The sequence below is a fragment of the Ostrea edulis genome, chromosome 10 (genome assembly GCF_947568905.1).
Source record: "Ostrea edulis chromosome 10, xbOstEdul1.1, whole genome shotgun sequence".
Lineage (NCBI taxonomy): Eukaryota > Metazoa > Mollusca > Bivalvia > Ostreida > Ostreidae > Ostrea > Ostrea edulis.
In genome coordinates this window covers 40,896,274-40,912,698 of record NC_079173.1, presented here as the reverse complement: position 1 = coordinate 40,912,698, position 16,425 = coordinate 40,896,274, and the positions used below count along the sequence as shown (strand labels likewise).

At 34.7% G+C, this 16,425-nt stretch overlaps 1 protein-coding gene across 1 annotated transcript in view; it reads right to left on the bottom strand.

Annotated features, from left to right (window-relative positions):
• LOC125665416 (leucine-rich repeat-containing protein 15-like) overlaps positions 1–12,872 on the bottom strand; it is a 996,853-nt gene extending 983,981 nt beyond the window's left edge. The window contains exons 1-3 of the mRNA XM_056150956.1: positions 12,422–12,872; positions 11,916–12,104; positions 11,181–11,278 (exon numbers count right to left, since the gene is read on the bottom strand). Of these exons, the coding sequence (XP_056006931.1) occupies positions 11,181–11,278; positions 11,916–12,104; positions 12,422–12,872 (738 nt within the window). The remainder of the gene's footprint in view (positions 1–11,180; positions 11,279–11,915; positions 12,105–12,421) is intronic.
• Positions 12,873–16,425: the final 3,553 nt, after the last annotated feature.

Sequence of the window (16,425 nt, the reverse complement as noted above, 5' to 3'; positions counted from 1 at the left end):
TCAGTTAACTGATTCAGAGGTGTTTTACGGCACGTTGAGGATATTCCAATCTTACCTCAATGGTGTTTAAAAATGTCCAAGTGTGCACAGGTGTCTGTGTTGTATATCCGCAGTGACTGAATTCCTTTTTCAAAACTGAAACTGTTTCTATTTGCTTTAACGCCTAATTGTACACAGAATATTCCATGGCGTTGTACAAGTATAATATAAAAAGCTTTAAAAGAATAAATAATACATCATATACATGCAAACACACTCTACATCTACTAAACTAAAAGCATGTACATTCAAACTTTCTAAACAAATGTATTTTCACTTTGGCCTTGAAAGTAAGTAAAGATTTGGACTGTCTTATTTCAGCCGGTAAACTGTTCCACAGTCTCAGACTAACGGTTCTGAAACTTCTGTCACCGAAAGTTTTATGCCTGTTAAAAGGAACAATGTAGAAACTTTCAGGAGATTGGACGGGACACAACTTTTTATTTGGTACCTGTTTCGTTAAAAGTTCTGTTAAATACAATGGCGCTTCGCCAACATGACAATTATACATGAAGGTCAATATTTCAAATGATATCCTAGAATCGATAGGTAACCAATGCAGGTCAATGAGAGCATCCCTAGAACTGTCAAATTTCTTACGATTCAATACCAGTTTCACACCCATGTTTTGGATTCTTTGCATTTTACATACTTCAGCATGTGCTATGACGTATAAAATCACATTACAATAGTCAGAATGAGAAATTACTAAATATAATACCAACATTTCTGTAGCTTCCTTTGTCAAATATTTACGAATACTTTTTATCCCAAGATAATTGATCATAGCTGTTCGGCACATTGTTTTTATGTGTTCCTTAAAATTGATAGTTCCATCCAAATATGCACTTAAGTATCTTATATAACGTTCTGGTTCAATTTCATCACCATCAATGTTAATAAGGTTTGTGCTACAATTATCCAGTTGCTTCCTGCTGCCAAATAAAATGAATTCAGTTTTTGATGTGTTCATTTTCAGTTTATATGCATTCATCCAATCGTTAACATTTTTCAAGTTCTTGGATGGCTTTGATTTCGTTGTGAATTGAGGTAGGGCTAAATTGTTTATTTGCTGCATGGTCATCCGCGAATTCATAAACTGAAATTGTCGGAAGAATAACGTGTGGGAACTGCAGATTTTTAGGCGGGTTCTGGGAATGTCTCGTTTTTACATAACGTGCCGTATCAGTGCACCGTGATTATTATTTGAAAAGTTTGATTGACTCACTCCGAAAGTTTTCAAGAATTGTAAATGATTCAATGTCGCTGATGCTATGATTTGAGTAACGATGTGTGTAACTGTACATGTAATTAGTAAGTATAGAGTAACCCATATTCAATTAATTTTACCATTCAGCATTCAGTTTGCGTCTTTACATTTGGATTAAATGGTATTGCTTTAAATATGAATTAAATGAATATTAATTATATACATGGTGAGTCGGTATTGTTGATTGATTGATTAATGTTTTCCGCCACACTCAACAATTTTTTTTTCCAGTTATATGGTGGCACCCAATTTGTATTGGTGGAAGAGGGAACCCAGATACAATGTACCTGGGAAGAGACCACCGACCTTCCGAAAGTAAACTGGGAAACGTTCTCACTTACCGGCGCGAGCGGGATTCGAACCTGCGTCGACAGAGGTGAGAAGCCGTGTGATTTTTTAGCGCGATGCTTTAACCACTCGGTCACGGAGGCCCCTTAGAGTCGGTATAGATATATTAAACTCACCTTATGTGTATATATACACCATGTTCATTTCCCCCCAAGAACACTAAAGGTGTATTCAGCGAACATATTAAATAATATTACATTGAATTCAGTGAAAAAAAACATGAAATTCATTCAAAGTAATGTGAGAAGAAATATCAAAATGTATTGAAATCAAAAACATGACATTGGGATTAAGAATGTATTGCGCACGTATTCAACACTATCACAATGAAAAGAATAACTAAAAATAAGCTCGCGGAATTTTAAGATTTAAGATTTTTATCATATACATGTGTATTTATTTTAAAAAAAAAATATGATAAATACTTCTTCGCATGTAACACATATTTCAATGTATTGGTATTTACACGATTGAAACAGTTTCAATTATAAATCAGTATTATCGTCTCAAACTGCGATCGAAGTCCGCATGGTAGATGATCTTAAATTAAGGCAGCCCACCACCACGTCTTGTTACATGCCTGATTTAGTTCTTTTAGGTCAGTTTCTAATGATGGATGAAGTATTGACAGCTCAAATTGTACAAAATTCAATGATTTTATGACAAGTCACTATCATATATAAAACCTTCAGTCAAAGGTTTGCATTGTCTAACATTTTGCTGTCAATATATTGAAAGGTATAAATTGTATTCTACACTTTGAATCATGTGTGTAGAATATTGATTATTGATGGCTTTACATCGCATCGGCATTATGTCAGCCATTTTACGGCAGTGTGTATGACTATAAAGAAAATTAATCTCCGTTAATCACGTAAATTGAAAATAGAAGAAGGACAGTAAACAATGTTCCAGTTTTGTACAGATGATTTATGATATTAATATTGTGAACTGGTTCTGTTCTCATTACTTAGCGCACAGATGTAAAGACTTCCAATTTCAGGTATGGTGTCTCGGTGACCCCAACATAGATCTGCGCATGATTTAGATATGCGGTGTATTTTGCACACGCCAATAAATGTTACATCAACTGCGGATAGGATGGACAGAGTGTAAAGGTCTCCGTGTGTGTGAGTATCGTGTTCTAGTACTTGAGCGCCTGTTCCACGTTTTGATGATGAAATATTAACCAATGGCTATTATGTATTTTTCAATAGGACCATGACATAGAACACATATCCCAGCATATTACCACATTACATTCCACAAAGTAAGTAAGAAAGTAGCAACAGGAGAACTTGCCCCCACTTTGTTTTGACATTGTAGTTTTTCCAGAATTGTAACGTACGATATTTCATTTATGGTAGTAGTGAATGCTTGTGGTAATGAAATAAAACTTTGGAAACCACGTCCTGATGAATCAACCATTTCACAAAACGTAAATATTTATACTGCCTACTTAAATGTACTGTTTAAAATATCTTAATCATGTGCATGTATGCACAATTAACTTGCAGATTGGGGTTACCGCCTTCTATACATTAATTCATCTCATAACTTCTACTTGTACTACTTCGAAATTGCATTCTTATCATTCACTATTACTTTTTAAAAAGTGGCCTGGGGGAATCACCAAATATATCTTTACTAAAAAATAAGTTAAGAAAGTTAAGAAAGCCCCCTCCCCCTCATCCCCGATATTCTATGTGCCTGTATTATACATCGTTTTTGTGTTATACATATATAAATATTATATAGTTATTTTGTGTCATATATACATATATTCGTGACAAGTTAATTTTGTATACATACACATGATTGAGATATTTTTCAATAAGCTGAGAGGCCCAATGTTTGCTTCCAGGAAAAAGACCGAAAACATGTACCAAAGAGTTTTTGACAGTTTAGAAATGTACGTGTTATACTCGATGCTACAAAATTATTCACACAAGCGCCCAGAAACCACGAGCAACAGGAAAACATGTACTCTTCCTAAGAGAATCACTGCCCATGCAAAGTTGTAATCGGTATAACACCGTTTGGTGCAATATCGTTTGTTTCTCATGTATATGAGGGTTCGATATCAGATAAAGACATTTTTAAGAAAAGCGGGATATTGGACAAGTTGGATGATTGGAATTTAGTGATGGTAGACATAGGATTCAATATTCATGATCTTCTATTGAAAAAAGGTGCAGATATTGTAACCCCCCCCCCTTTTCTAGGAAAGAGATCCAGTCTCACACCCAAGGAGGAGGCACATACGAGAGTTATTGCCAAGTTACGCATTCATGTTGAACGCGTTATAGAGCTCATCAAATATTCAAGATACTGAAGAAGACTGTACCTCTAAATACTTTACTAACATTTTCACAAACCATGTTTGTAGTGTTTGTCTGGTGAATTTCCAGAAGCCGATTGTGAAATAAATATCTTATTTGAATATATACATTTTATTTATTTATTCACCAATCAAAGCCCCTCAGGTGGCATATACAATTATTACATCACCTTTTACTGCACTGTTTCAGTATTATTAAGATAATGAATCTTCATGTCTACGCGAAATGTGAACAAACATTTGATTAGCAAGTCTTTATTCATTTTGATATTTAAATTGGACTGCGTCAAGTTCTCGAGGGATCCTCATCGTGAAACATTCAGGAATAACATATCTTTATGAAAACACTATAATCTAGGATACTCGTGACTCCAAAATGTTGGGTCGAAAGGAATTATTTCTACTGAAATACAACGAGGAGACCACACAACGAAATCACACACTTGTTTTGCAGAAATTCCTAGCAGCATTTGCACTTGGAAATAGTATTGATGATTTATCTTTAATTTGAGCGTACCATATTCTTTCAACGAGCAGAAAAAGTTATTTTGTTGTTTGTTTGTTTTTTTTTTGCTCAGGGTTTTCAGTGCCTCACTTGGCGAGTTGTGTTACAGGGAATAGGGGCATTGTATCTCCACAAGACCAGTTACTTTGAAGGCTCTATCCCCAAATATTCCGTCTGGACTACATCCTAGGCATGGATAGTGTGGGTTGACCCACAACCCGCTTGTTTCAACATTGTATAGTGGATTACAGTCCTTATATTTTGCCAATGCATTGCCATCATTTTCTTTACCATATATTAAAGCGGGTGTCTCGGGGGAGTCTGTCCAGAAAAGTTTACTGACCATACCCATGTATCCACTTCTTAGACATGTTACGTCTTTGGCAATCGATGCCAGTATTCTACATCGTCTTTGCAGCATCCACTCTGTTGAGTTGGACTGTCCACTTGTGTTTTTTTAACACGAATGGCGTTTCCTTCCCTGCGCATTGGAGTTTTAAAATTTGTAGGAATTGTTCGCATTGTGACTTCAAAATTTCTGTACCATAGTCGTCTACAGAAAAATTGTCATACTCATAATCCAAGATATTTGTCAATCCACATTCCTTCCCTATCGAATTTAGGTCGGAAAGAAAATTATTAATGTCTTCCTTTGAAGCTGTGTCTGATCTCAAAGTCAGTGGCCTAGGATCACTTCTCAATAGGTTCTCCTCAGATACACGTACTTTCTTCAGCTCCTTTTTCATCGATGGGTATGTTTTTGCATAGACAGTAGTCGTATTTTTATTTTGACGTCTGTCTTTATTCTAACCGCATAGCTTTTCAATACATGTGGGAACATCATTTCCAAATTCTTCAATGAAATCGTCAATGGCAAATAGAACAGCAACAACTTGCGCACACCTGCCAAGTCCCACAGCGCTGCATGTGGATGTTCCCTCCTTTATGGGTACCAGCATTTTCAGATATGATTATGGTACATGAATATCCTCTTGGAGAGTAGGATGCTTGGAATGTAGATTTTACAAAATAATATCCCTTACTGCTGATGTCTTGCAAATTTTTAACATCTCCACTTCTACATCGTTATTTTCCTTTTGTAAAGGGCTTACTGGTGTGCACGTTGCCTTCCTCATTTTCTTTCGTCTCCATCGGTGTCAGTACTATTTTAATCTGTCATTCCGTTAGCTGACAATGACCCAACAAGGTAACAGTAAATGTGTCCATAATTAAAATGCTTTGGGACATGATTCGCAGAACACTTTTTCTATCCAGAAATTGACTATATAGGAACTTGATTGTCAGGATGGACAGACACTTTCTTAATATAATGCCATTTTCCATCATCGATCACGAGATCGATTTTCACATTATTTCGAATAGCATCTTTGCAACTACAAATACAAAACAGGGCAACATATTAAAAATGTATATCTTGTTTTGCATATACAATTGACGGACAATGAGCGTTGTTAGGGCCCACCCCTTGATTCTGTTGGTCTGTTTTTAATCTTAGTCGTAAATCATTGGCGTCATTCCACATGTGATATATAACTAATTACAAGTCTCAATAATAAAATAATAATAATACTGAGAATAATATGTGCCAATGTATATACATGTAAATGCCAATATATACACGAAGCCTGGACTATTATATAACAATGGCGCGTTATATGACGATTGCATACACGTGTTTAACTGAATAATAGGACTAGAGAATACAAACATTTCAATTAGATAATTTCTTTTTCCACTGGACAAAAGGCCACGACACTTTAGCCACCTCTTGAGATGTAAATTGGTGTGTTCTTCTTCGTTTAAATGTACAAATTTCGCTCCTGGAATATCGTTTTCCGTTAACTCTACATTACTTGCCATTGTCTTATCGGACAATGTATGTGTGTATTTTGTGATGCTGCATGCTGAGAGGATGAAATGTACGTATCGTGTGCAAAAAGTGACGTAAATACAGATCGGTGGTATTGATTAAAACTAATTGATTTCAAAGTATTCCTAACTAGCGTACATGCTTAGTTACAGGGCACGGAAGTAAGATGGCATGATTAATATATCATACAACACAAGGAAAGCCATGCAGATATCGTACATTACACCGTTATATTGATGCTAGGAATTATATCATTTGATGCGGTGTTAGGCGAGTCTTTTCGTTTGTAAACAAAATATAGGTAAACCTATCTAGCAACACGTATATAACTATATCCGTCAACATGACGTGTACTTGCATGCTGTAAAAACGGTAAAAATATGAACATTAAAATGAAAAAATAAGTATGGTCCGCTCAATATCACGATCGTAATTTTCTGTTTGTGAAATGCTTACACATAGACGTTTTATGTTTAGAAAGTTTATAGTGGTGATATTATATATTCAAATATATTAAACATGTTCAGGAAATTTGTGTTCCATACGTATTTTGACTACGTCAATGTAGTAGAAATGTGACACATTTTCACAGTTTCGTTTTATATTTTAGACAAGTGTATTTCCGTCAGTATTTTGCAATGTAGACGTTTAATTCAACATGTGTTTCATCTTTTAATAATTCAGGGGGCCAAATACGATACTAAATGATTTTGTTTTTTGTATTTTCAATGCCATCACATAATTTGATATGCATGGAAATGAATAAATTAATTGCTACAAATTAATTAGAAAAGTGCAGTAATGTTTTTATAGAGAGAGAGAGAGAGAGAGAGAGAGAGAGAGAGAGAGAGAGAGTACTGACACACGCCAAAAGACCAGTCATATTCAGTTGTGTTTTTTCATTAAAGTTGGATTAATCGAGAAATGAAACGAAAGGGTGGTGTAAGTAGATTATGACCCAAGTAGCATAATGTCTATGGCATCTTGCAGCTTTAGTTGACATCCAAAAAGATCAGAACACTTTAGTGCATATGTAACAATGTTCATAAAGTGGATATCTGATAAAATTAGTTGCCAAGAAAATGTTGGGAGAAGCATGCATACCTAATAATTAATATATTAAAGTTACATGTAGCTGCTACATTTCCTATTTAATGTTTCCATGGCGAAAACAGTCCGATCACCAACATGTTCTTTCACAATAGGACTTTTGGACTATATCAGGTCAAAGCTGACTCAATTGAATATAAGTAGGTAACATATTTGTAGTTGATGTAAATAAAAAGATATCTAAATAACCAACATCATGTTTTCATGGAAGTAAGTCTCTATAGCAACTAAACCACAAATTGAATTCTTTCTTAAGTAGTATATTATAGTCAGCTTATTAACATAAAGAAAAAGTAAGTTTAGTTATGATATTATAAAATCGATCTACTGAAGTATATTGAATTATTTTCAATGATTGTGGATGCTGGCCCCATCGTTTCCAATGTAGCATATTTTTTGTCATAATTTCTCCTTTATAATTATTAAATTTAGACAATCAAACAGTCATATAATGTTTTCACAGGAAATACATGTACCTATATATATATAAATAATCTTATCTTTTGAAACGTCAAAATTACATTCGATGCAACGTAATTCAAACACATTCACAAAAGTTCATCTTAAGTATAATCTTCTACCAATGCCTTTTGATTTTAAGATTTTATAAATGTTTGCTATACCAGCTTATGATTAATCCATGGGAATTATGGAATTTGTACTTTATAACAAATTATTTAGATTATGACAGAACACTTTCACATAACAATAGCCACATACATTTTTGCTTCCGGAAACAAATCAGTTTATAGTTAACATTTTTCTTCAAGCTAAAATGAATGATAAATTTTATATAATGGTTATTATGGTAACAAAATAATTAATCAATGGTATTGCTAATTTGAGCAATCACTTGTACATCAATTTATATGTTCAAAGGTAATATAACAATGATATAGTTCACACTATCACATGGTAATAAGCAGACATGTAATGCTTTCTAATAGAAATTATCATTCTAGTTTAGTTATTAAATTTGTTATAATACACTTAAATATGATTGGTTCATAACCTGAGAATACATAATAAGTATCATTGTTTATATCAAATTTAATAGCCTAAGGATACGACATTGATAAAATATTGAAATTTGACTCATATATTCAGATCATGAGTATGTTCATATTACCATGGTGACCAATTTTTAAAGCTATATTATTTTGATCAGCAAAATAAGACTGTGTTTTTTATATTTTGAACATAAAGGGATGAATTAAATCAAAGATAAATTTCATCGATATTTGAAGTTTTATTTCCCTGTAAATTATGTCATAAAAAGGCTTAAAATATACCTTTTTTCAAAGAAAGAAAAATGTCAAAACATTGATTTTCCAACTTCAGGAACAATAGGTAATCAAATATTGATTTACTGATGTTTTATTACGTATTTCTTATGTCTAATCAAATCGATATGCAAGCAAAACAGGAATGTGTACACCAGTAAAGTTCAATTATTCATGTTTAATTAGGCCAAAACCTAAGCATTTTGTGAGATATATTGAAGGTGGTCTTGTTACCATGGCAACTGCATCTGAAGTACGAATTTTGGTACCAAATTTTATGAAAGGGTATCAATCAATCACGATATGCCAAATTTCAGCAAAATCGGTGAGGGTACCTATCATTCCTATATTGCCAATATTGATGCTTATAGAGAATGGCTCTTATAATCTCTATTCTAAATATTATTCAAGAATCTCATCAAATAGAAAATGTAATATCAAATGTTGGAGCGGTTGTTATTTTAGAATTGTAACAGACGGAACTGCTCTCTCAAATATTGAATACATTGCTTTAATAAACAACAATAAGCTAAATTGGCTGGTAGTATAATCATGACAATCTCCGGATGTATGCACTTACGCTGTAGTATGCGGAACTTATTCATCTATTCACGACGAGCGTTGTATTCCGAATGTTTGCATACCAATTCGGGATTACTTAAAACTTTTTTGTCAACACAGTGTGTGCTAGTTTGGGGGATCTGAATGACAAAATCTTGTTGATGTAAAAAATGTAATTTATTAATGTAAATCATAGATAATATGCAATGGTAAATACAACGAATAATAAACAATATATGCATGAGGAGACATCACAATCAACATATATTTAATATTCACAACTATATGGCCCACCAAAGATGGGAAAATTAACACCCCCATATAAAACATTAACTAGCTTCAACATCATCTTCAAGTTTCATCGATCGACTGCCAACTAGACTATTCCCATTTCTAACCCCTTTTCCCCTAAATTAACAAAGTATGCATCAGGATGTGGGGTTGAAAAATTTTGTTTACTCTGGACTTGTCAAGCCATTAATTTTAGCAATTTCTAGAATTCGCAAATATGCGCCCTCTATATGTAAAGGTGCAAAACTCAACAATCAAAATTACCTCCTCTTGCACTAAACATGAACAGTACAAGATAGATAACTGTAATAAGCTATACAAATCAACAGTTCGCCAAAAATTAGTTTATTTCATAAACTCTATTTTTGTCTACACAGTGTGTGCTAGTTTGGTGGGTCTGAATGACAAAATCCTGTTGATTTTAAAAATATCATTTATTAATGTAAATGACAGATGCAATGTGAAGATAACGAACAGTGATCGATCTCATAGCTCCTATAAGCAATACAAAGCAGATAATTGGAGAAACACGGACCCCTGGACACACCTGAGGTGGGAGCAGGTGCCTAGGAGGAGTAAGCATCCCCTGTTGACCGGTCACACCCGCTGTGAACCCTACATCCCGATCAGGTAAACGGAGTTATGCGCAGTCAAAATTAGTGTGCCAAGAACGGCTTAACAATCGGTATGAAACACGTCAGACAGCATTTGACCCAAAAATATGTTGTATTGACGAACTAGATCGTCATAACGACCATATAATTTGCGAAATTCTGACTTCAATCGAGACTGTTGAAACATAAGCAATGGTAAATACAACCAATAATAAACAAGAAATACCTGATGAAACATCATAATCAACATACATTCAATATTCACAATTATATGATCCACCAAAGATGGGGAACTTAACACCCCCTAAATTTTGATACTCCTTGGCACAATACCCCCATCCACACCTGTGTTGACATAGACGTGATTTGTTTTTACCAAACTTGGTCACCTAGGCATGTATGTACATTCATTTACCATATTCTGCAACTCATCTGATATGCAGTAGATATCTTGACTGTACCTATAACCGTACACTTTTTCAAAAATTAAATTATTTTACTACAATATATTGGTAATACTTTTTACAAACATGTTCAACACAATTCCAATTCTAAAATGTTATAAAGTATAAACACATATCTTATTCATTAACCTCTGACTCGCCAACCAACATTGTTAAGCTATCTATGTGGCACCATGCATACATTCAACAATCATGTCAAAACCGTACTTGACAAATTGGGGCAACAGGGGCCCCTTTCCCCGTGATGCTCCAGAATTCAAGCATCACTTGTGACCACTGTTCACAAAGTTCTTAAGTACCTAGCATCCTACCCAGTGTTTGACTTATCGAGGCAACAGGAGCCCCTATCTCCATGATGCCCCAAAAATCAAACAACACTTATGACCCATTATCACAAGGTGTCAACTACATTTTCAATAGAGGGATCCTGATCTATTTTTAAAAGAATATGATTGCCACCTACCCATGATTTCATTTTGTCATCTGAGATGCCCATGTTTGTTGCCGTGCTAGCTGCACCTATCCCAAAGCTATGGGTTTTATATAAACTGATATCATATCCTGCCCAAAACAGAGAAAGCTGCAATTACTGTGACAATATTGTCTTGTAACTGGTTTTCCATCAGAAAAACAGAATAAAGGCCCCTATACCCCCCTAAGTTCACAGTACCTCGTTAATGCTTGAACTGTACACATTTCCGCATCCTGAATACTTTCAATATATAATACTTTGTATGGCTTTCCTGTAGAATGCTTAAGGTGTTCCATACTTATTTCGGCTGCATAAATCTTATTTTGAGCATTTACCACACACTGAATGGACTGCCTGGAATTTGTATTTAAATTATCTCCTGTAATTTTGCCTACTCGCAGGAAGGCGTGAAATGCTAAAAGGTGCATTGCCTTTAGTAAAATTTGTGCAAAATATGCAAAACCCAAAGGTCCCACCGACTGTACTATTTTTTCAGTATTTCTGGTGTTATTGGCAACCTTGTATCAGCCCTAGATTTTTGCTTTCTATACACCGCTAAAGCTTTCTTAACAACAACGTTCTGAGATATATCTTGAAAACCAGCCATACAATGCACATAATTAAGCATAGACATATATGATGCTACAGTATTATAAGCCCTGTTCTTTTGCATGCAGAAGGCCATGAAAAGTATTATTTTATCTACAGCTAATGATAAAACTGTACCTTGTGGAAAATAAATTGCTAAGAAATTCATATAGCACTGAACAGCCCGGTCATAATTATCCAATATATTTTTTGACAAAGAATGTCTAATAATATCCGTGGACAGCTGAGTCAGTGAGGCTCGACCAATATTGATATATCTGCCGGATGCTGATCCATATCTGGAGCAAGCCTTTTGAAATCCCATATCTGAAAACAAGAAAGACTATAAGCTAACACATTATTCAACCCTGGGATATGCATTGCCTCAAACTGAATATTAAACCTTAATGCCTGCAAAACTAGTCTTCAAATAAGTACTATTCATTCTGAGTCCTTATCCGTCTATTTATTGATGCAATGTACTACTGCAGAATTGTCAAAATATAATTGAACCCATTTATTAGATAGCTGGGTGGCGCAAAGCTCTAATGCTATAACAATTGGATAAAGTTCCCTAACAGATATATGTTTTGTTAACCATTCTGATGGCCATTTCCCTGCAAACCAATTAGTTCTAAATAAACCTCCAAACCCCACATCACTTGCATCTGTATACATCTGCAATGATACAGATTGTTCAAGGTTGGGCTTTTGAATCAAGCCTTTCCCATTAAAACTATCCAAGAAAAACGACCAAGCCCTTAAGTCTAGCTTTGCCTCCTTATTAAGCCCCCTCTTTTCGTTTGGTTGTTGTATGCCTCTTGCCAGATCAATTATCCTACGCAAAAATGTGCGCCCTTGTAATACAACTGCACACGCATGATTCAACAAACCAATCAGAGACTGTGATTCCCTAAGTGTCGCCCAATTTCTTATCATGAACATGTTCACCATTTTCCGACATTTTTCTAATTTCTCTAATGGCAATCTAATTTCCATTGACACTGTATCAAACTCTAACCTCATAAATACTAAGCAAGTTGTAGGTAAAACAGTCTTCTCCTGCTTAATTGGGAGACCTATCCGCTTTGCCATTCTCATAAACCTATCTAATCCAACCTGGTACAACCTAGCATGGGCAGGGGAAATAAATAGAAAATCGTCAAGAATATGTACACAACATTGTATACCCAATCTATTCTCTTCTATCCAGTGCAGTTATGTGCTGAACACTTCAAACAACTGACAGGAGTAGCTCAAGCCCATAGGCAAACTTTTATCAAAATAAAAATCATCATCTAAAGCAAACCCAAACAAATTAAAATTGTCTGGGTGTACTGGAATTAACTTATACGCATACTCTGCATCAACTTTAGCTAGCTGACATCCTCAACCAAACTGCAGAATGAAATGACAAGCATCATCTATTAATTAATATTTTACAGATTTACAATCAGAGCAAATTCCATCATTTACTGAATTACCCTCTTGTGAAGAAAGATCATGAATAATCCTGAATTCTCCAATCTCAGATTTTGGAACTAATCATAAGGGAGATACTCTAAAACATTTAAAGGGATGTTCATGGAAATGACCTTTAACTCGACCTGCCCCAATGTCTTTCCAATTCTTTTCTTTCAATATATTCATTCTAGCTACAGCTGATGGCAACTTTTTATTCAACCGAAACTCTTATTTACCTTGAAAAGGAATATTAAAATCCTTTGTAAAAACATTAACCAACAAATTCACATTATGTTTATCATACCCAGTAAGTAAACACTGTAATTCATCTGATTTTGTCGGGGTCACTATCTCATATATTTTATTTTAGAAAGGGTTTTGATGCACGGAAAGTGGACTGCTTAGTTTGGGGTTTACCCTTTAGTTTGCCAAAAATTAGTTTATTTCATGAACTCTATTGTTAAAAGGAATCCGATGCTAGCAAATACATTATAAATTAAATCAGCGTTGGATATCCAGAGACATATGGAGATATACACACAAGTGTATAGTTACCTCCATTATAGAGATCAGTTTTTTTTCAATGGAAGTGTACGAATACCTTCGCTTGGATTTATTTAATAGTACAATGTAATCAGAGTTCAATGTCATGCATTAGACGGGGGTCTGCATTTGTAAGTTGTTGGATCTTTTTCAAACTAAGAATATCCTTATACACTTCCAGGAAATGTATTATCAAAAAATCCTTATCCCAAAAAACAACCTTCTAAGAATGAAATCAGCATAAGAATGGTGTATATAATGTATTTTTGAACCACGTTCGTATAATAGGTATGATAATTATCATTACCCCAAAGGAATTTCATATTACTTCTAATTCAAATTTATTTCAATACGCCGGAGATACATGTTCCGACCCAAATCCGCTCGATATGACCAAATAAGTTGTGTTTTTTTTTTATTAATTCCTTTTAGAAGGAGAACATATCCTCAATGCATTTGTGTTCATTTCGTTAGAGAAAGCTAATGCAAATATTTATATGCGACAGGGCAAACTTCACATAGAAAATTAACTATACTATGTACTCAACTTCATAAAAAACGTAGTAGTTCAGATTTGATCGATCACAGAACACCCAACGTCACTACAAACCACCCACATTTATGTATCTAGGGACAATATCCTAACAACAGTTGATACCATCACATTCAAAGATTCTGAACCAAGGTAGGAAAATTGAGGCCATGATAATAATGTGCAACAATTTCGTTTAAGAATAACGACTGATAAGGGGACAAGAAAGGCGAATATAATGAACAGTGATTAATCTCATAACTCATGTACGCAACACAAAATAGAAATTCTTGGGAAACACGGACCCCTGGACACACCAAAGGTGAGAGCAGGTGCTTAGGAAGAGTAAGCATCACCTGAAGACCGTTCACACCCGCCGTGACCCCTATGTATTGATCAGGCATACGGAGTTATCCCTAGTCGAAATCAGTGAACCAAGAATAGTTTAACAATATGTATGAAACAACTCGGAAAGCATTTAACTCAATGTTAGGTTGTATTGGCAAACTAAATCAAATCATGTTTTTTTTCCTCAAAATCTAATAGTAAAGCGAAGAAAGAAAATAATTCAAATGTAATCATTTGGATTATATAGACCGTGGACATCAGCCGGAATAGTTGAATCAGGTAAATTCGAACTTTTGGAGAAAACAGAGGCGGGATCAGGTGTGTATGAGGAGTAAACGTCCTCTTTTGACCAATCACCACACCGTATGCCTTATATGTAGTAGGGGGTAATCTTACTCAAACTCAATACATGCAGAACGGCCCAGTCGTTGATTGGAGAAATGTCAGAGAGGATTCAACATAACGACAGGATTTTTATGCAAAATTAATCAGTCCAACCACCATGTAAACTTGTGAAATGCTGACTTTAAAAGAGACTGATGGAATATCTGTATAATTTGAGATAGCCTGACCCAATTTAAAAGATGCAGAATGTGCTCGTTTTGATGCTGTTCATTTTGGAAATTAAATATAATTTCAAATTTACTAAAATACCACTGCAATCTTTTTTAGAACTCGCATTTTATTTGCACCACTTCTCGCATATGTTGTGGTAAAATACGACGGAAGTTGCTCCTTAAAAGCAGTCATTATAGCTGTAAGGAGCAGATATACGTGGTTGGTAGAATATGTACAGGAAAAAGTATTGTATCTATTTAAGAGGGTATGTGTAATGTTGACAGGGTATATAAGTACTGTAATACTAGTTAATATTTATTCGTTTCGTTGAGAGGTATATATCAAAAGTGAAAATATTCAAAAACACGCTTCCATTTCCAATACATTTTAAAACCCACTTGAGGATTAACACACATGACAGTAATTTAAAGCCAAATTTGTTCAATAAACACTCTTAATACTGAGCCTTACAAACAACAAGCTGTTAGATGTTTCTCAGCTAGAATCCACACATATTCCTCATGTAGATATCCATTCATGTCATCACGTCTGGTTTACAGAAGGACATATGATGCACAATTTTAGTTTAATTAATCAGTGATTCTCATGCGAAATTTTGATGTTCCTCTTATACTTTGTATCCATTCTGACAAGGTATTAGTTCTTATTTGTTACATTTAGTCCATTGTATCGTATAATCTACCACATAATTCATTACAGAGATGCAGTTTTGTCGCCAATGGAAATATCGGGTCTCTCTGCAATTCGGACCTTTGAAATAAATGACATACAACTATTCATTATGAAAGATGACGAAAATGAATAGTGGTTGATCTCATAACTCCTACAAGGAATACAACATAGATAGTAGGACAAACACCAACCCTTGGATATACCAGATATGAAATCAGGTGCTTAGGGGTAAGCATGTGATGAGATAAATGGAGTATTCTGTTCTCAAAATTAATGTACTAAAACGGCCTCAGAATAGGTATGAAACACGTTAAATTGCATCTGCCCCTATTACTGGAACGTTATAACAACCATAGAACTTGCGAAATGCTGACTTTAAATGAGACTATTGAAATCCTTGTAACATCAACTTAGTCATCCTTAGCCGACATCGATTTAAAGACTAATGATACGTAGAACAGCCTCTTGCGTATGAAATCAATTGAGAGACAGGGACACCATCTGCAGGTG